Source organism: Lates calcarifer, linkage group LG3 (genome assembly GCF_001640805.2).
Source record: "Lates calcarifer isolate ASB-BC8 linkage group LG3, TLL_Latcal_v3, whole genome shotgun sequence".
Classification (NCBI taxonomy): domain Eukaryota; kingdom Metazoa; phylum Chordata; class Actinopteri; family Centropomidae; genus Lates; species Lates calcarifer.
In genome coordinates this window covers 3,305,389-3,327,342 of record NC_066835.1, presented here as the reverse complement: position 1 = coordinate 3,327,342, position 21,954 = coordinate 3,305,389, and the positions used below count along the sequence as shown (strand labels likewise).

Here is a 21,954-nt window from a genome sequence, read left to right as displayed (position 1 = left end):
TGACTTCAGATTCAAGAGATCATTGTTCTCTATTCCAAAAGAAATACACAAACAACAGCTAGGTCCAAATAAAGTAGATTTATTAACTGTTGCCCACTGACAAAACATAAATGGAATGACAAATAACAAAATAAAGATGTAAAGATGTTCACTAATAGCTGGTAAAGTAAGTAATGTGATATCGTGGAAGTGAATATTTTTAGGCTGTGTATTGCATGACCATATTACTAGGAAATTCAATTCTCATCTGAGCATCAACATGAGCAAGTAATAAAGTGTTTTAGTCTACCTGAGCTCTGTTGACCTCAAGTCCCATATTCTCCCCCCACCATGACTGATTAAATATTTAACAAGATGACATATGAAACATGATGGTGCTATTACTGACAAAAGTGGATCATGTATCAGCACATCAGTTACAAATTTTAAACATAATACAAGTGGTTAATTGATCAGATGAAAGAATAAATCATTTCTAAAACTACTAGTAAATGAATGGTGATACAGAACAGTTCTTTGATTACAGTTTATTGTGTGGAAGATGTTGAACTAGACATTGTCAATAAATGGCAGTGTTGAATAAAATCTTATATAAATAGTTCAGCTACAATGCCTACTAGTTTAGAAAATATGTCAAATTGGTGTAAGTCATTCAGGTGAAACAAGTTTGTCACAAGTATATCATTTTTATATATAAACTCAAAGTACAATAATTAAGTATTTGTAAAATAAGGAAAGGATTACACTAAAATCTCTCTATTTCATAATGTGATAAATGAAGAACATGAGCTTCTACTCAGTTCAATAGCTGATTTTTCCCCCATTATTTCCATTATTCACACTGACATACTGTATTTACTGTATGTGGAACTGTTGTATGTGGCACAGTTGTATGTGGCACAGTGGTAGCTCCAGCTTTTTGTTACAAACTGGTTTCCTGAATTTGACTGGAACGGTACTCTGTCACCATTCTTTTCATTTCACGGTCTAACTTGAGATCAGTTCTTCTGAGCAAGGTCCCTAGGCCAGCTGATGGATCATGTCTCCATCTGTAAAAGATAGTTTCAGTCAATCAAAATACAAGAGGACAAGAGCATATTTTGACCCTTGCTGATTTTCTTTTTTTAGATGATGAGGTTTTAGAGTCACTACTAGAATCATGATGTCTTAAATTCAAGTTTTCTCAACACCACATCAGATTACTCTGTTTATCTCAAAATGAAAACCTCTGGGGATCCCAAGTGCATTGTAGACAAGGTTATGTTGTGAATTGTGTAATGCAGAGTATGATGTGAATAGGAGACTGTTGTGTGTCTGACACTGGCCCCTTTCATACAGCCTTTTCAAGGCAGGAATATTGCTGTTTTTCCGCCTCACCACTCAATAAAAAAGGTAGGGACAAGGGACAGACGGAGGCTACTCTGTTATAAGTAACAGCTCTGAATTCTTAATGCAAATATTGTGTGATCTCTGTGTGAGAGGAGCTAGAGACAGGCCTACGGACATGTCACAGACAGGGACAGTGTACCTTTAAGGTTTGGCAGGAGCACCCCATGTAGTGAGGGAGCTAAACCCTTGTTTTCAAGAACTTCAGGCCTGACATATACTTTTAAAAGGGCCTTTAATGAAAGGGTGGACTCATAATACTGACACATTGACCTGTGGTTGACTGAATCAGTATTGTGATGAGTCTGATTATCTCTGAGGAGACACAGTAGTAGAATAAATCCCATGAGAGGAGTTAGCCTACCTGACAGGAAGCAACAAGCTGCTGGAAAGAGCAGCTGAGGGATTCTCCTACAGCTACTGCAATTAACTCTTACATTCTACTACCATACTCTCTATTTGGACATACAAATCCTATTGCATTTACAGTTTAAATGCAGTGCAGAGTATACACATTCACTGGGAACTTTATTAGGAATATATGTACACTTACCTTTTCAGGTGTTTTTCAATGGCCTTTCGTTCGTACACTGTTCCATGTTTTGTTTTCACAGGATCCACAAATAACTTCCTGGTGAGTGGGCAGATGAGATGCTGGGGTATGAAGTGATTCACAGGATCCACCAATTTCTTTCACGTCAGAAGAAGAGAGTAAGTATTAACATGTCATTATTCTGTAAATGTGATCAATTAGATGCATATATATCTCTGTCCCTTGTTTCCTATCATCTGTCTATTGGCAGTATCTGATAAAAGCATAAAATGGAAAACATAAATAAATAGATATATAAATAAATAGAGCTCACTCTTTGTGAACATCCAAACTCTTCATCTCATAATTATGAGTAACTCATAATTACAACTTATTATCTTATAATCACAATTCAGTATCGCATGGTATTAACCCAGGATGTCATGATTATGACATAGTGGACATTCATAATAAAACTCAAGATCTAATTTGAATCTTTGAATTTTAGCCTTTTAATATCTCAATTGACAACAAGTATACAAAGCTATAGTACAAACTTTGCTTCATTCAACATGGGGTTCAAAAGGATTTGATGAACGGATTGGATTCATATTCAATATAATGCTGTTAAACTCCAACCCTACTGACAGGTGTTTGTGTTATTTATTGACAAGTTCCTCCTTTATCCTATAGAACTTTTCAAAACACTATCATTCACTTACCTTTTCCATATCATCCAGTGATTGCCCGGCAGTTTCTTCAGTATGTTTTTTGGCCTCTTGTTCATATATCTCATGGCTGGTCAGGAACTCCTCAGCCAGGATGCTTCCAAAAATATGAATAACAAATGAATGAATAAATGAATACATAAATAAATAGAGCATTACCAACATATTTTACTCAAATGCTTCATTAACATAACAACAAATGAATATGTTGTTTTCACATTTCACATATTTGTTTGTACATTTCTATGTATGACTATGTTTATGAAATTTTGATTCTACATGCAGGTCAACCTGAAAAATGCAGATTACTTTTATTTTGCATTCAAAATCTGGCAATGCCAGGGCACCAAACATCATGCATAAAATTTAAGTGCTTGGACAAATAAATGGATAAGACCCTGAAAATATCTTCAATAAAATTTTATTTGAAATGTATAATATTTCAGAACATCACTGACAAACAATTATTTACCTACAACTGCAGAAAGAAAGATAAGGAGAGGCACTCACTACATAAGCTTAATGAGATGACCTATCCCTGATATGATTTTTAGTTCTTGGTTTTTAATTAGAAATGGCTTTTCTCTGCTGGTTGTTCATTTCTTGGTTTTATTTTTGGTATGCCTTTCCCCTGTGTTCCTTGTCTTTTACTTCCTGTTTCATTTTATAATTAATTGTCCTGTATTGTCTATGGTGTTTTTACTTTTGGTCTTTGTCTCGTCTCCCTCCTTTTTTCAGTCCCACCTGTGTCTTTATCCCCCTAAATATACAGTCCTGTCTCTCCCCTCTTGTATTGTGTTTTCTGTACTGTGATCTGTCGTGTGTTTCATCCCTGCGCCTAGCCATTCAGTGTGGATCCCTGTGTGTCTTCTTTGGATTTTCTTCAGCTTTGACTTTGTAGTTATCTTGTGTTTCTTGGAGTCATACTTGTGCCTGAGTTGCTGCAAGTTTTTTGTTGTTTTTTGGTTTAAAATAAAGCCCCTGAACTGTCGTAACCGTACTTCATTGTACATTTTTATGTCATTTCTAAGGTTTCTACAATGTTCTGAAATATTATATAACAGTAATTTATTCTGCCTTTTTGATTTCTCTGTCATTAGTAATATAATTTCTCTATACCTTGTGACTTTAGCCAGCTTAATTTGTCATATTATACAGTGACATACTGTATGTTCTGTTGTAACTATTCAGCAGTGCATTTATGACATTTTCTTCATATTACATATTATAAGGAATGTCTGAGTGTCTTATCTAGAGGCTGTCTTGATAATAATGAAAGAGAAGGCAGAATGATCATATTACACCAAAATCTGGCTCAACACGCCCAGTGAGGTGATGTGGGTTAATGCAAATGTGAGATTTTGTCATACATTGTCTTGGCATTGTGCCTCATGATCTGATTATCTATTAGAAAAATATTGATTGTTCAGCAATAAAAGCATATCCATCTGATGTATGTCAAAACTGTGACGCAGCAGTCCCTGCCAATGTTTAATGTATCAAGTATGATCTGTTTATGCCCATACAGTCTTAGAATGAAATCTAATCTGCCTGAATAACTAAAGTCATTGATGCTTCAGGGTACCATGGGTATTAAGAAGCTGCAATTGTACCTGTCCAGTGGATCTTGAGGCTCAGGGACAATCAGCAGTCCATACACAGCATCAAGAATATCTCTCATGGTGATTTGGGCATTGTAGCTCCGGTCAAAAATGTTGTGGCAGATCCTCCCCACACTGTTTATATTGCAGTGGTATATCTTTTTTCATGTTAAGAAAAGTACAATTAAAGTGCATGCATTATTACAATTACTGTTTATATTATAGCTTTATATATATTTATATTACTTGACAGGATACTCGTGTGACAAAGCGAACAGTAGGAGGCTTCACTGGGTAGTCAGAACCAAACTGGCAAAACAACTCGAAGACTCCTTTCTCATATGGTGTGTCAGGAGGACCCTCCATGAGAATCTTCCAGAATGCTGAAAGTTTAACATAAGATACTTCACTTGACTTGTGCAGCCTTAGGTTTACTCTTCATCAAATATTGTTTCAAAGAAAATGAGTGTTTACATATTTGAGAAGTTTATATATTTCTATAATATTTTTATATAATATTTAAGAAGATTGTTTGCACCTTGAACTTAGTGAAAAAATGATGATGATGATGATTATTATTATTATTGTCATTGTTATTATTTATATGAAAATATCTACAGATATTATTACAGTATACTATATGTGTTGTCTGTATGTCTGCACTTGGGCTGCATACAATTTTGAGTATTTGTAAAAGAAAGACCTGTCTATAGAGTATGTGTTTCAGTACGTGAAGACTAGCCATGCCAAGTCATACAAAAATATTAAATATAAACAGTTAATATAAAACTACAATCAAATTCTAAGTTAGTAAAATCATATTTGGATAAAACTATTTTCCCGGAAAACAATGTACTTACTGAAGTCGGACTCAGATGGAAAGATAGTAAAGTAAGGATGTGGGTTACAGTGCAGGCTCTTCAGCTCCTCCAGGATACGTCTGTCCTTCTCCATGAAACGTCCATCTTTGGCCTCCATTATCTTCTTTTTCAGAGCACTAGTTTGACAGATTAGGGCTTTAGAATTAACACAAATCTTCTAACAGTTTACATTATAGACTGCTAAGCGTGATGTACCTTTACTTGTAGCAAGAGAAACTAGGTAGGTAGGCTAGGTATTACAATTTTCTCTCTAGGAGAGACATGTACTCACTGAGCACTTTTTAAAAGCAATCCATACTAATGCTGAGTACACTGGCCAGTCACTCCACTGGACTAACATACTAATAGAACATCAGGACTGCACAGCAAGAGGTGTGTAGTGTAGCATGATATTTGGACACAGGCTAAGATAACTTTTTCTTTGTGACATGGGGCATTATCATTCTGGAAGTAGTCATTAGATGATGGTAAATTGTGGCCATGAAGGGATGATCAGCAATAATATTCAGGCTGTGGCACTGTGGCACATTGATCAATGAACCATACGATTTGTATTAAGGGTGCCAAGAAAACATTTCCCACGCTATTAAACCATCATTACCAGCCTGTTGACACTGTTGACACAAGGCAGGTTGGATCCATGCATTCATGCTGCTGACATCAAATTCTGACACTGTTTGCTGCCTCAGAAACTAAGATTCATAAGATCAGGCTACATTCTTCCTGTCTTCAACTGTCCCGTTTTGGTGATCCTGTTTCCACTGTAGCCTCAGATTTTGACAGGAGTGGAACTTGACATGGGCTCTGGCCATCTGCATCAAGGTTCAATATGTTGTTCATTCTGCTTTTCTGCACTCCACAGTTGTAAAAATGGTTATCTGAGTTACTGTAGCCTTTCTGTGAGCTCTAACCAGTCTAACCATTCTCCTCTGGTCTCTCATTGTTTCCATCCACAGGCCTGTATGTATTTTATGCATTGCACTGCTGCCACATGATTAGCTGATTGGAAAACCACATTAAAAAGCAGGTGTACAGGTGTTCCTGAATATATATTACACAAGGGATCTCTGTTTGACCTTTGTTCTTACAACCTCTGTGCTTGACAATTCAGATGAAAGCATAACCATCCAACAAAGTAACTCAGCAGATGAAGCATATTCCAACTAACTATGAAAGAAGTTTATTCTGTCACTTACTTCTCTGTCACTGTCACTTTACTGTTCATCTGGCTTGGTAAGATGGCCTCTGGAAATTCATCGTACCCATGAGTAGCAAAGAACCCTGTTAAAAGCCTCTGGAAAAATAACAAATGGACATAAACCAGCACATCACCGTAATATGTAAAGCTGACAATAGTTGTAAATGGATTACTGTGATGTAATCTAATTTTTATAGCACTTCAAACTGAATCTGGACAATAATCAGTGTACTAACTTCAGTGATAGATGATGGGTCAGCTTTCTTCTTGGGTTTCCTTATTGCCAAAGAAAGAACAGTCTCGATCTCAAAAAGCTTGAGACCGTCTTTGCTTGTCTTTGGTTTGAAACAGCAACCGCCTAAAAGTAAAATTAATATTGAAAAGAGAAGATAATCTGCAAACTGTCCATGTTATTTGTTTTATTACGTTCATGACGAGCTCTAGGATCTGATCAGAATTAATTATAGTTATCTAGATAAATGTAGTTTCATTTTTCTGTGGAAATCTTTTTCTCTTTGTCATTGATCACTCTTGCTCCTCTACTTTTAATCATCACTTTCAGAGTGTTGCCTTCTCATATCTTCTATGCTTATAGTCCAGACAGTATGTATTTGAGTAACACATTCTTTTATATTCTTCAGACTCTCTGCCTCAGCACATTCAAATAAATGAAATAAAATAATATAAGTGCCAAGTTTCAGGTTTAATTTGAGTAGGTTTACGTCAGTATAGAAAGAATGGTGTTGGACATGAAGCCAAACAAAATCATCATAATTAAGGATAATTTTCTTGCTGAATGATGTTATGTCATCCAATGCAAACCTAAACCAAGCCACAGACAGGATTCTGCATGCAAAACATGGTTTCTGATGCGACAGTCGATCACCTTGTATAGCTGTCATCCTTCCCACTCTCCTCCTGGTGACTCCGCTGCTATTAATAAATGTTGTGCTTCATTCATTCATAGAATATGTTGCCACTGAACATAACACAGCTAGCAATTTTCTCTCCCAGTAAATATTTTTGCTGTTGCAATGTATAGAAACATGGAAGGCATGGTTATCCAATGAATTTTGATGTATTTGGCTAAAACTGAAAACCAAGAATTACTGATTTGCTCGACACAGGGTTTTTTCTTCACTAGGCAAATGATTTTCCAGGTGTCCACAAGACACCTCCTGTCTACCAGGTCATTTCCCGTTTTCTATTTTTCCAGTGTTCAGCTGCTGTTCTAGAATGATCCCAACTGCTGATTTTAGCAAATCAGCTTTGATATCTCTGATGGTTTTTTGCTTTTTCTGGTCACCCTATTACTCCTCACATTGACTGACAACTCCACCTCAATCTAAATGGCAGCCGTCATCTCTCCATCATCTCTGGGCCTCATGTGATATATTTTATGACTGAACCAACATTAAAAAAAACACAGCTGCACTGGTAACCAAGTGTCCAAATTCTTTTGACCGATTGTAATCTACGTCTTAAAAGGCTATATCTGTCACCCAGTTCTTTCAGTACTGATGCAAACCTAATAAAATTTTAACTCAGACTTAACACTTGTATCCATTATTTTATTTCAAGTTCTAGTTCTTTTAGTTCCCAAGAGCCTGAAGATTGATCTATTACCATCCTACATTTGCTACATACTACATTTTCCCTGTATCTCTAGGAACTCGTAGTTTATGTAAAAATTTCTTGATCAGCAAATTTGGAAGATCCATGGTTTTTACTGGACAGCGATAATTTGTACTCATTATTACAATTTTCTCTTCTGTTGGTTTACATCCTGTCTGATTTTAACTCAGTGTCTCACTTGTAACCCCATTTCGTCATGATTACCCAGTTTGTGACTGTAAATGTGTTTTAGACCTGAATGAGAACTGGACTGCCTTCATTTATCATAGGCTCCTCAGTCTGCATTTGGGTCAACTTTCTGAGGGCCTTACATTATCATTATAATAGCATGGTTTGGTATGGAGTTTTATAAATATGGATCATAATGTTTATCCACATCAAGATAAAATCCTTGCAGGGGTTTGTTGAAAAAAAAAAATAAAATAGAAAACTCAACTTTCAAGAAAAGAAACTGGCTTTTATAGAAATTCTACTGTACCTGTTGCAATGCTGATTCCATGGAGACAATTGTTCTGCACTTCTCCAAGAAGAATTGAATCCAAAATGATGTTAGATTGTATCAGATTGACTGCTACAGGCACTGGCTTGTTAGTGGATCTATGCACAAATATTGAAATATATTCATAGAAACATTTCATAGTACACAGGTGTTTTGCATTTGCATGCCTCATATTAAAGAGCAACATTTCACGAGATTAACTGGTGAAAAACACGGTGAACAAAATCATTATTTGTCTCATTTTAAAGCATGGGAGAGAGCATCACATGCTCTCCAAGTTACACACAACTTCACCTCCAAAAATAAATTTTCAAATGAAACATGTATTTGTTTAACAATTAGAGTGCCCCCTGCAACCTGTGATGCAATATGTGACAAAAACATTGTCACTGTCATTGTTCAGTGTTTTTTAACTGTTAATTGATGCACCATGCATGTAAGATACTGAGATTCTCCACTGAGACACCAGTCATAGCCAGCTGCAAGACATAGGGATACTTAAGGCACTGCAGTAACCCCCACCCCCAGGTCGCTGAGGTTTATTTCATTATTATTGCTGTTTTGGTTCACATGTTTTATAATAATTTGTCTGTGGGTCTGTTGGTCTATTGCGTCAGAGAGTTTGGATTGGATTCAGAGAGCCTCTTTTGCATGACAGTAAATTTCAAATCCAGTTTTCAATGTTTAATGTTTTACCACCAGGTGCTGCAGTTACCACCAGGTAACTTTATTATCAAACATCAGTTTGGGGAGCTGATATGTGATTAACTGTCTCATGTTATTGTGGTATAATAGCTAACTAACATAGCAAAGGAATTTTACCCGACATCATGTCCATCTGTGAGACACAGAATGCGAAGTCTGCAGTCTGGAAACTTGCTCTTTACTTTTTCCAGCTCAAGCATTCCATGTTTTAGGGCATCATACAGCTTGGTTTTTCCATTTGCCACAAGAATGCGCACATGTTCCTAAAAAACAAAAAACCATATCCTCACTTAGTCTAAGATGTACAGCACAGAAGTAAGCAAAGTCCGAGACACTTAATGTTGTGTGATGTTCTGTTTTTACCTTAAAAAGTGTTTCTGAATTAAGGTGAAAATAGATTAGTAATCTTCATGTCATAACACAAATCTAGTCATGCCATCTCCACTGCAAACCTTCTGCTCACTATTCTGTATAATATAATATAAAATGGGGTTAGAGTGAATGCAGCAACTATGCCTTTTCCTTGGTGGTTTCAATGATAAAGCTTTTTGAATTTGCCAAAGCTCTGACTCCTATGTCCGATTAGAGTCTTTTCCATAACAACTGCCTCAGATGGTCATGAGGGATATAGTATTTTATTATTATTTATATTATTTATTTTTTAGTAAGAATTATTTTATCTAGAAGACTCCTATGCTGCTATGTTGAGCAAAAAAACTGATTGGTCAGTGTACAGTGAACTCACCTTGAGCATGACATGGCACCGAATTGTATCTGTCCCGTAGGTTTAATTTGCCTGTGGCAGTGAATTTGGAGGAGCTCCATTCAAGTTCTCCTTTGGTGTAAATATAGCATAGATTACATCTCCATTTTTAATGTGTCTTGTAAAGACCCTGTAGACAAAAAAAAAATCAAAATAATAATATCTGCTGTTAGAATGTTGTGCTTCTATTGAAGTCACAATCAAGATACATGGATTCAGTGTAAAAACAAGATGAAAAAAAAATTGTTATATCAAGAAAATGTGTTAAAAGTTTGTTAATATCAACTGATGCTGGTTAGAGTTAGCACTCAATGCATGCTCGGTAGCTTTAGACTACTGATTCTATTATTGTTCACCCACTTCCTTGGACCTTGGTAAGTCAAATACACAAAAGTCCACTTGAGTTTTCAGAGAAAGTACAGAGAGGAATTGAGCAAAGGCTTGTTAAACTGAGACTGAAATGCACTGACAAATTTTGTCATACAATTCCACTAAATCTACAAGAGCTCAGGGCTGTTCCTTCATGAATTTGACAAATGAATGAGAGCTGTGTGTGTCCTTCCAAATCAGGTCCAATCAATTGAATTTACCACAGGTGGACTCCAGAGAAATGGGAGGGACCTGAGTTTAATTTCAAGTTTCACAGAAAGGCATCTGACTACTTCATGCCATATTCCAGTTTTTGCATTTTAATAAATTACCCCTACCCATGCAATTTGCAATTTGGGGGGTGGGCCTTATTTTAACAAAAGGCTACAACATAAAATGTTTAAAAAAAAGTGAATAGGTCTGAATACCTTCTGAGTACACTGTATGTGTCATAAAGAGCACAGACAAACAAGAGCAACATAATTTTCCACCTGTGTGTCCCTCATGGGTTGCTGCACTGCCACAGTAAAAAGGCTGCTTGAGGCAGTAATACAAAAACAAATTAGTGCATTAGTGCATGAACACGTGTCAGATTTAACTGAACTGATTAATAATAAGCCTACATGTAATTTCATTTTCTTATGTTACCTTATAAATTGACAAACTTTTAGGTATATTTTTTACACTTATATAATATTTTTTAGCATTTCTTTAAAGGGCTTTTACTTCTTAAATGTCCCTGTGGTGCGTAATCACACTGAAAAATACCATCTCATTATTTAATTTACAAATAACTGAGCTTACATGTGTTAAAGAAGGGATCATCTGTCAGGGGCATTCCATCCACTGTGTAGAGACAGACACTGTTGGAGGAGGGAATACTTTCAAGATGACAAATCCTCAACATCTTCAATAGTGTTTTGTGCTGGATCCATATCTGTGTGTTCAAATTAATAAAATCAAAAGTGTACATTGGTGTGTTGGTATTTTGATAACTTGCATATTAAGTGCTGGAATATAAAGGGGTTTTTTGCTCCCCTGAGCAAAACATAAACCTGCAGTAGATACCATAACAACTGTTAACTGATATAAACCTACAAACACTCAGTGGTTTAATACAGGGATATTTATTAAACATTTGCAGTATTTAAAGCAACATCCAGCTCTGGATGTCTGTTATTAGAATACCTGAAAATTAACTGTCATTGTTCAGCTTTCCTCTTGTCTCATCCTAATGTTTTGTGGCTACATTTGTTTAGGCTCTGTGAAAATAAACTTCATGAACAAAAAGAGAGTATAAATTAAATGAATTTCTTACCGCTGATGAATTTCAGTTCTGGACATTTGGGGTATGTGTACTGCAGAGAGAATGACCTTGCTGACTTTTGCACTGATGTTGCAGCTGGCTGGGCTGGAGCTCTGAATCTGCCAATGGTTTTTTTCATTGCAGAAAAACGATTCTTTTCCACCTGACTTAATCCTGTTTGGAAATATAAGTTTATCTTAATTGTCCTCAGTGCATATAAAAATAACACAGGCCTTCAAATAATGCTGTTCTTACACTAAATATTTTTGAGGCATCTACATGGTAAACAGAAAATACAATTTTAGACATGGACCACTTTCAGTTGTATGTAATAGTCTTACCAAGGGTGTTTAAGTCTTCATCTGTAACACCATCGAGGAAATCTCTTTCATCTTTCACACCTAACTGCAGAAACTGGTTGTAATAACTCTGCAGTCTGTGCTTCTCAAGTAGGTTGAAAATCGCATCCATCTAAAAAAAATAACATCAAAATACTCCAAATGTAATTCATTACAATCCATAATATAAGAACCCAGGGATCTGTAGTTATATTTATTTTAGATGTTTAATTGTATTCAATCAATTGTTTAAGTTGCTAAAGCTTACCTTGATGTGTTCAAAATGAAGTGCGACACTAATGCCTTTTGGTTTCTATTTCTAGCAATTACTGTAAACTAGGGGTGTGGCTGCTTTGTTGGAATCGAAACTGAATTTCCACACAAAGTAGGCTGAGCCTCACACAGGTGCTTTGAGGACAGAGACTTTCCTTACAGCCTTCACTAGCACACATTAAGGAACATTAATTACACTGTTGTTGTGTCACTTCCAATTTATAAACTTCCCAACTGTTTAGAATTGGTTCAGTTGGGTGGGTGCACATTTATATAGTAATTTTGTAGGCATTACTGCTGGCATTATCTGCTCTTTGCCCATGGTCTGACTGTGAGGCACTCATGAAACAAGAACAGTAATTCATACATTGCCTGAGTTTTTGTCTGTAATTGTATAGTCATGCTATGTTTTCCAAAACTATGTTTTGCCTGTATTTTAATATGATAAAGATGCATCATTACAGTCAGATAAACTTGATAGAGACAGACTTTGTCAACAAGTTAAATGACCTACATACCAAGTGTCTGGGTTGTAATAACTATAACCTATTTAAGAAATTCTTGTGTCCTTTTCGTGCAGGTCTAATGTGTAACTGGGGCACAGGTCAGCTGGCAGCCTGAGCGTTGAACCCTGTCAGTCCTTGATTGACTGGTACAGGCTGACTTAATGACTGAAGTAAACATGATAAATGTCATTCACCCCTTCCAGCTTCAGTATTTCCCTTCCCTGTGCAGCTGCTGAGTTTAACTAGTCTTATCGCCTCCACGTGGAGGGAACCTAGATCCCACTGCATGGGAAGTCCATGGTCACTGTTTTTTTCCTTTTTAAAGGGCTTAAAAAGGAGGGTCAAGGCTGAGTTAGTCGTGAGCAGGTGACATCCTGGTTAAATAGGGACTGAGCTTGAGCACTGAATGAGGCTGCTGATGTTTTCCAGAGCTTTTCTTTTCTAAAGCCCTTTTAATGGTGTGTCCTTCTTCAGTATGTTTTCTTTTGAAGAGAAGATGACAAACAGCCCCTGCTCTGGTTACCGGGACCAGCATCCTCAGACTATCCTTTACAACATCTTGAGTTGGAGGGACAACAACTACCTCAACAACAAACTGATCTCTAATTCCTTAGCACACAACTGCCACTGTGAGCAGAGGAGGAGAGTTTGCCTGAAGGACCCAAAGGCCACCTGCCAAGATGCCTCCAGTGTGCTGGTAAAAACCATCTGCTTCATGAGAAGTTTACCATCCTTCAGCCAGCTTCCACTGGGAGATCAGTCATCACTGTTACGACACTGCTGGGTTCCTTTATTTGTTCTGGGGCTTGCACAAGACAGGATAGTGTTTGAAGTGACTGATGTACCATATTCAAGTATCCTTAGACAGATTTTGCTCAGACCAGGACTTTCTGAAAGTCAGGCTGACCAACCAACTCTTACTGGAGTCCATAGACTGAGAACCTGCTTGCATCAGTTGTGGAATCTGGATCTCAGTCCAAAGGAATATGCTTACCTGAAGGGTGCCATGTTGTTCAACCCAGGTAAACCTTTACTTAATCTTGTTGCTGTTTGTGTTTCAATAGTAATGCTAATTACTTCACTAGATATGAGCTTAAACTGAAAAATCTCTTCACCCATTTCAGTTGTTCAAGGATTGAGTGCCATGTTGTTCATTGAGGGCCTCCAACAGGAGGCTCAGAGAGCTCTTCAAGAAGTCATCCACCTCCTGCACCCAGAGGACGCTGGTCGCTTCAGACACATCCTTCTAGCAGCCTCAGCCATTCAGAATGTCAGCCACGGCTTAGTCACAGAGCTCTTCTTCAAGCCACTTATTGGCAACACCAACATGGTCCATTTATTGACAGAAATGTTATTTGTCTGATAAGACTACAGAAAAAACACTTCTATAGATGAGTACTGTAATGCTGAATTTTAGTTTAGTGAAACATGCATAAAATAAAATAAATAAATAAATAAATTGCGATTTTAATGACTTATGACAACTTGTGAAGAAATGAGTGTGCTCACGGGGGATCAGAGAAAGCAGCATGGTGTGACCTTAAAAAGAATTGCACTCTGACTCCCTCATGTGGCCATTTGTAGCAAACAACAAGCAAACAACTCATCTTTTTGTTTCACTTCATTTACTTTATTGTTTTATAATAACACATCTGTTAAAAGATGGATTACTGTTGAAAGAAGAACCAGGACCTGACAACAACTTTGCTGAAAATATAAAGTTCCTATTGGTATAGACCCAAGCATTATACTTTGTTTCCAGAAACTTGACAAAGTATGGTCTAATGTGTGAATAAGAACATAATGCTATGTTTTAACAGACATTTCAACAAGTTGAAATAAGAAGCATGTTAAGATAGTTACAGTTAGCCATTTATATGACACAGACATACTCATCATTTCTAATTAGTCAATATACATTTTCTGTGTCTTGGTCTAAACCAGAACAACCAGTTTTGCACCATTTCATTTTAATGACACTGCTGTTGCAGGAAAATTCCAGACTCACTAAAAAGACACTGTGGTGTTAAATTGTTTAAAGCATCTGGGACCATATTAGCTTAAGGCAAAAAAAAGTAGTTTATTCCTTATACATATAATTCAAACACAGGATAGATCCAAGAAGAAAAAAACATAATCTGGACAGTTGAACCATATGTTTAGAATATATCTATAATCTACCCATGTGTATTAACTGAAGCCACTACAACAAGGTCCATGACCAACAGTTAACCATAAGCTAATGCTGATAGGAAAGACACAGTGCTGAAAAAAATCCACTTAAATCAGCTGGCCAAATTCCCATCAGGACCCAGGAGCAAACACAGCATACATGATTACTGGAATGATTACTTCATGACACAGCCTGGGATAATGTCACTATTAAGTTATAGTACATGATAAAACCTGAACTATAGCTGCAGTTCACACCAGCTTTCATAACATCTTTTTGTTGGAGAGTTCAGGTGCAGACAGAACTGCAAATGGCCTACAACAAAATCCAGAGTGCATTAACCACAGGGTTGAGAGATATCTGCTTCATATGAACTTCATGTTATGACACTAACAATCATCTGCTTTGAAAAGAAAAAGTCATACGCCACATTAAAGTCACAACAGAAACTGAATTTTGACATAAAAAAAATCTAATTCAAGGTCAACTTACTTCTTCCATAGCTTTAACTTTTTTCAATTCTCTTTCCTCAGTGTAAAAAACAAAACAGATATTACATTTTGGGAAATATATTTGTTTTCTTCCCAAGACAATACAGTATCCCTCTCATGTCTGTACAGTAAATAAGGAGCTGCTGCCAACAGTTGGTTAGCATAGCTTAAATGGAAATCATGGTAAAAAGCTAGTCTGGGCGTATCCAAAGGTAATAAAAATGGCTACCCAGCACCTCTTATGCTCAGTAATTAACATATTGTATCTCATTGGTTTAATAAGTAAAAAAACCATAAAGTAAAAAGTTTCAGCCAAGAAACAGTCTTGTAAATAACTCCCTGTAAAACCATGTTGCTTTCCCACTTCAAACAAAATATAATGTGTTAATCAGTGAGCTTATAAAGCCTTCCTCTGCTAATTTTGTTACCCTGGACAGATACAGGCTACCTTTTTCCATCTGTTTCCACTCTTAATGCTAAGATAAGCTAACTGGCTGTCATTGGCTGTCATTTACAGTATACAGACATGAGAGTGGCACCAGTCCTCTCTTTGAAGTCTTGACAATAAAGCAAATCAAATTATTTCTTTGACAGAATTTTGTTATGTCACATTTTAACATAAAATCCCATTCTCATGTCTAATGTACCACCTGGCACACATAAAACACACTAAAATCATATTTACAGGATCATTTGACACTACTTTTACTTCTGACCAAATATTCTTAACTTCATCCTTTTATATTATTGAAACCTTTCAAACAGTGATTTTCTGCTCTCATCATTTTGAAAAATGTCAAATTATGAAAATCATCAGAACATAATTTCTGATCATTAATCGAGAATCACTAACTGTAAATAGGTGTTACATAACCACTCAATGGAGTACAGTTTAAAATCACACACAAAAAATGCAAATGAAATGTGCCAAAAATGCAACTCTATATTTTACTTTTATAGATCTAATTTCAATGTCCTTTGCATAACAACAGCACAATAATCTGACCAGTGAATTAAGAATAAGGTTTCATGAACATATCTCCTTCAAAGATGAGGGGACGGTTAATTGTATGACAATATTTAAGAGCTGCTGGTTGTATCTGCCTGCAGGACAAGCTCTAAATCAAACAATCCTTCGAATACACATATAACATTCATCAAACATAAATATGTACACACAGAGCCCTGAGTTCACTGACGTCCTTCAGACAATGTGAATTTTCACATTTTCTTTTTCCACAGCAAAGCCATGGTCTCTACAAAGAGCTTGGCTCAGCCAGAGACTCCTGTGCAAGTAGCGTCCCCTTTCAAAAGTCTCATATGTGACCTTGTGGACACAGCATGACAAATAATTTAAGTACAGACCTCCAGTGTGGTGCAAGAATCATGTTCTCACAGAGGAGCGAATTAGTGAGACACCTGAAGAGTTAGTCTCTGTGTGAGAGGGCGAGTAGGTTGTTGGAGAAGTAGAAGTATGACCTATAAGGATAAAAAAAAGACAGAAAAAAGACAGATAGAACAAACTGTAATTCATCAGCATTAGTCTGGAGACTGAAGACTGAGCATTAACTTCTATCATGCACCAGAAAAAGTGACAATATGCTATCAAAGGCAGTGAAGAATAAGACTGCTGGTGAGTAAATATGGATGTGAACAATACAGATTTCAAAGGCTGAATTCAAATGCTGAACTTCACAAGCGTTTTAACCATTTCACCCTGACATGTTTGCAAAACATGTAGGAGTCTGGATACTTTCTGAAGTTTCTGAGTTGAGGGTTTAATTTGTATTAGTAGCAGTGTGTGACAACTTATGCAACGGGAAAATTTTTACTGCACATTCTGACTGTACTCATAGTTCACTTTATCCCCTCACATCCTCACAGAGTTGTGACGACAGTGAACACATCATGATTTAAGCTGGTGAGGGCTCAGTCTGTAAGTCCAGAGGGTGCACATTTGATTTCAGCGAACCTTAAAGGAAAATCCACTTTGCAAATATTTTATGAGGAAATAATTTGCATTCAGCAAGTTTGGTAGACCCCAAGAATACAAAGGTTACATTTTACTGTCAAAAGAAGCTTGATTTACAGTGTTTTGGAGCTCTCATGTCCCCTTTACTGCCTCCCATTATGGGCTACATTGCTTTAGCTGGCTTCCTGTTCCACAATTCCATCTTTATTTCTGTCACAGCTCTGATTTGTTGCAGGAGCAGGTGAACAGGTGGAATTCAGCAAGTTGAAACAAGCCACTGATGACAAGTTTGAGCAGCTAAGAGAGTTTAGTCAATCTGACTTTGACGAGTATGACCTCACAGAAAAAAGTAAGAGAGATTCGGGATAAGAGAACAAAAACATTCTCACATCAAGGTCAATACCTAATATTACTATCTTTCCATTATTCCCAGTTAAAAATCTTGCACACCGATGTAATTCTGCAAGTTTAGACAAGTTAACACAGGCACTACAATGTCCAGTCAAAACATCAGCACGCACACACTGCAGTATTCATTTAGCTGATAAAACTATTTACATTTCAGTCTGTTTTTGGTGTAGCCCTATGAATAGGTTGGGGGTAAATTTGTAAACAGTGCCTCTGTGTTCGTTTCCTAGGAAGTTAGTCCACATATGAATATTTGTCACCTGACCCACAGGACCTTCTGTTGTTACGGCTGTACTACATATGGTTGACCCACTACACATGTAACAGTCCTTTTTGAGGAGATCAGGATCTAAAATAATTTTTCAGGCATGTTTATATAGCTAGCTGGTCTCACTAACTAACTAGCTTACAGTCTCACTGTTCTTACCAGACTTAGAGGGAAAAACCCAAATCAATCAATTTAAGATTTTAGTGCACCATACATGCTTACTCTAGTTTAAATATGCCCAATTAATCGTCATGTTAAATGTCACTCCTGTATGGCATATTTCTATTTTCTGTTATTTTGTCTGTCCTTTATGGTAAAAAAAATGTAACTGAATTGCTAGTTATGATCACATAAATTTAAATGGAAAAGTAACTGTGGTAGTCTTAGTAAACCTGTAGAGTGGCTTTGCTGCTGTAAAAGAAAGTCATATCCTCTGTATTTATTCTAGTAAATAAAGGTGGTTTAGAAACCTGGGTGGGTAAAGTTCATCTCATACAATTAAAAATTTATGCACACATGTACACACCCAGTACTTACACAGAGAAACATGTTATCTGTTAACAAAAGCATTTACTTAAAAAAAATAAGTTGATTTTACTGTAACCTTTAGAGAAACAAACATGATCTTGCTGTCCTTAACATTCAGACTCTGTCTAGCCAGAATAAGTTGATGTTAAAAGCTGGAACAGATCTTATCAGGAAGTCAAACCAGTGTTCGCAAATATGTGCATAATGGATTTCCTCTGTTATAGCTGCCCAATAACTCGTCATGGAAAATAAACCATGCATCTGATTCAAAGTCACTAACCAAACTTCTGAAAAAAAATAAGTGACTGACACACTCTTCTTATTTTCATTAAAAACAAAGAGTACATGTTATAAATGTAACAGTGTGTATGTACTAACGTGAAAAAGACTGATTTCTTACCACCATTGTTTCTCCACATGTCCCTGGCACACTTGTCAGAGGAGGTCAGCTCTGATATTTGGATGTTTGGATTGGATTTGTAGTCATCTTGAGGAAAAAGTGAAAATGAGACTGATGGTTAATAGAAAGCAGAGGCAGCACTGGTCCTTAAGGAGTATTCATGTTCACCTTGTTATGTATGTGTTAATTTACCAGGAGCTTTTGACACTTAAAGGGCTCTGGAGGCCCAGGTAGCAGTAGTAATAAATGTCAAAGAATAAAATGTCTCATACATAAAATTACTTACACAACTTTTGTTTATCGATTTTTTTTTTTTTTGGGGGGGGGGGTCTTTTTGCCTTTATTAGATAGGACAGTGGAGAGAGACAGGAAATGCAGAGAGAGAGAGAGCAGGAGTATGACATGCAGTATTGGTATGGCTGGGTCAGGAGCCCTAACCATTCGGCTATCAGGTCACCACCTACACTACTTTCATTGAACGTAAATAGAGATAGATAATGTAAACCTAATGAGCCAGTCTCTCAGATTTATATTTATCTTTTGCACACTCCTGCACAGCTTGCGTTGGACTGCATTTGTTTATGGGTGTGTGGTAGGGTCCCCTTTGCTTTATACTAGCTCTGTCAGCTGCATGCAGTGTAAAAAGTGCTGTGGTGGCTTTGTGAATAATAATAACCCTTGTGAAATTTTGATAGAGACACACACAATTAGCTTCATTAAGGGAAGCGCTGGCTTACTATTGTTGCTGAATGACAAGGAATCGCTCTCCTTCATGGTTTCATTCCCGCTGTCAGACACCGTCCTCTCTGTCTTCGAGGTGTGGGGCCTCCTCTTACTCTTCCGAGTGCTTATGCGAATGATGCCGCGCACCAGTCGACACTCAGCCTCTTGCTCGTCCATTTTGTGCTCTTCTGCCAGTGAGTTGATGAGCTGATTGATGGCCTTGCTCTTCCTCAGAAACACTGAGTCTGAGGTGCACCTGGCCAGCTCTTCAATCTGATATTCAGAGTAGAGCTCCAGCAGCTTCTTAGTAATCAGAGAGTCCACATCCTCCTCGCCATCCTCCCAGTCATCAAACCTCATGGACTCGTGAAGGGAGGAATTCCTGGGCTGTGTCTGACCACTAGCCTGAGACACATATGATGATGGAGATTTGGTTTCGACCTCTAAATACTCCCTGGGACTATCCACTTTGACTCCAGCAATGTGAACGTCCCCTAGCCAGTCTGTCTCCTCCTCTTTGTTGTCTCCTTGGTTCATATTTCGGAGGCTCACCTTCTCTGGCTCATCTGGGGAGCTCTCGTTTGGTGCCAGGCATGGAGCAAGAATGGAACGCTGGCAGACCCTATACAGGCCACAGGTCAGCACACTGCACACAAAGGTCCTACAGCTCTTTGAAGAGGCGCAGGGATTGCAAGTTTGTGCTGCAGAGGGAGCATCAGCTGAGCCAGGAATGAAGCCAATGGTCTCAGACTCCTTACCATTTGCATCTTTTAGGTGAGCTTTGTGGACTGTCTTTGGCTCTGGTGTGGGTAGCCTGTCTTCCACTGGGTCCACACAGCGCTCCTCATACGACGACCTCTGGCTGCTGCTCTGGTTTGGCCCATGCCTGTAGCTACCGGGCCCTGAGCTGCGGCTCAGACTGCCTGCGGTGCCGGCAGACATGACTTACTGGCTCCAAGGTCTGCACAAACATGAGAAACAAAAATAATTGAATTGAAGTGTAGGTAAATGGCAATAGGGTGTTGAAATGGCATCAATAAACAACTGTTATCAAAGCCTGATATCAATCCAATCTTTCAGGCAAAGCCTAAAATCACTTGAAGCCACCTGAGGGCATCTCTCTTCTAAACAAATGTGAAACTTCTATCCCCAGGTGGCAGGTAAAGTGACCCAACTGGTTCTATGGAGGATGTGTGAACACACAGTCAAAGACAATTAACTATTCACGTATCAGCCTCACAGTACGATGTCATGGGGATTTCTAAAACGTAATTTTACAATTAGACTTAAAGGTTAATTGTAAAATACAGTGAATAACTATTATACAAATTCAAAACAAAATCCTGTGTGTGCATCACTAAGTCAAAGCACACCAAAGTAAATGTAAAATTCTTGGAATTTAATGTCCTATTGTGCTCATTGGGACTCCTCGCCTTTTGAACCAAACAACGGGTAACAGAAATAAATAAACAAATAAATTTAATTAAATTAAAATGGATTCAGGCAAATAGCTAAGCTAGAACTCTTTAAAGTGTGGTTATTTGACAGCTACTAATACAGCAAACTTGTGTAAAACATCAATTTGTAATTAAGTAAGCAAGCAAGTAGTAGTTGTAGGTTTCAAAAATGCCGAAGTGAAGAAAAAACCTTGAATTGTCTTATGATCGGTTACGATTTTCAAAGAGTGTCTGGCATTTCGGGTCATGACGGGGTTGCGTGTTGGTGACGAATGTTTACTGTGGTTATATCAGGTAGTTAGCTAATAACCAAACAAGTGAAATGAATTTTTGTTTTTGCATTTTTCCCGCACTTGGCCACCAACATCAATGACAAGTTAAAGCTTGGCCGACATTCGACAATACCCTGCCTAGTATAAAATTATTTTCACTTTCCTGGCGACTTGTCATTGCTGCTCTTTCCTCCATTAGAGGACTTATTTTTTCAGTAAACATTACTCACAGTATACACGGTGCGTCCACCAACTGACTCCCAAATTAATGCTGTCTTCTTCACCTTACATTAAACATTTCTGTTTATAGTCCATTTGAACGTCCCCTATTTTGAAGTCGCTGCGAAATTCCAGTTTCATTAGTTTTCGATCAAATCCGTATACCTGACCGTCAAGGTGGAGGAAGTGCACCAGGTAGCTACAAAAAGAAACTGTACTTCCGGTTGTGACTTCAAAAATAAAATGTAAGTTAAATTGCCACCGTGATTTTAGCGTAGAATTGCGTATTTCACGGCTTTATCATTTGAATAACACAGCGTAAA

The 21,954-nt window shown here is 37.4% G+C and overlaps 3 protein-coding genes across 11 annotated transcripts; 1 reads left to right on the top strand and 2 right to left on the bottom strand.

Annotated features, from left to right (window-relative positions):
- Positions 1–540: 540 nt before the first annotated feature.
- LOC108900307 (uncharacterized) lies at positions 541–12,227 on the bottom strand. 9 transcript variants are annotated; one of them, XM_051078958.1, is made up of 15 exons: positions 12,210–12,227; positions 11,945–12,074; positions 11,616–11,777; positions 11,102–11,234; positions 9,911–10,058; positions 9,283–9,428; positions 8,440–8,558; positions 6,563–6,684; positions 6,325–6,422; positions 5,108–5,244; positions 4,494–4,630; positions 4,260–4,405; positions 2,641–2,743; positions 1,940–2,076; positions 541–1,049 (listed from the first exon to the last, which is right to left on the bottom strand). In XM_051078958.1, exons 5-15 carry the CDS (start codon positions 9,917–9,919, stop codon positions 923–925), a joined length of 1,281 nt encoding a protein of 426 aa, XP_050934915.1. In that variant the 5' UTR covers positions 9,920–10,058; positions 11,102–11,234; positions 11,616–11,777; positions 11,945–12,074; positions 12,210–12,227; the 3' UTR covers positions 541–922. The 9 variants fall into 9 exon arrangements, 8 of the variants coding, with proteins under 8 accessions (XP_050934915.1, XP_050934927.1, XP_018556819.1 ...); XR_007808848.1 differs by having other exon boundaries at positions 1,037–1,049; positions 1,940–2,083; positions 2,642–2,743; positions 12,210–12,226; XM_051078970.1 differs by lacking the exon at positions 9,283–9,428 and having other exon boundaries at positions 12,210–12,225.
- A 704-nt stretch (positions 12,228–12,931) lies between these two features.
- On the top strand, positions 12,932–14,169 carry LOC108900264 (nuclear receptor subfamily 0 group B member 2-like). Its single transcript, XM_018701234.2, has 2 exons — positions 12,932–13,742; positions 13,845–14,169. Exons 1-2 carry the CDS (start codon positions 13,196–13,198, stop codon positions 14,081–14,083), a joined length of 786 nt encoding a protein of 261 aa, XP_018556750.1. The 5' UTR covers positions 12,932–13,195; the 3' UTR covers positions 14,084–14,169.
- Positions 14,170–14,328: 159 nt separating this feature from the next.
- LOC108900261 (keratinocyte differentiation factor 1-like) lies at positions 14,329–21,818 on the bottom strand. Its single transcript, XM_018701232.2, has 4 exons — positions 21,643–21,818; positions 19,698–20,644; positions 18,961–19,047; positions 14,329–16,863 (listed from the first exon to the last, which is right to left on the bottom strand). Exons 2-4 carry the CDS (start codon positions 20,623–20,625, stop codon positions 16,769–16,771), a joined length of 1,110 nt encoding a protein of 369 aa, XP_018556748.2. The 5' UTR covers positions 20,626–20,644; positions 21,643–21,818; the 3' UTR covers positions 14,329–16,768.
- Between the last annotated feature and the right edge of the window lie 136 nt (positions 21,819–21,954).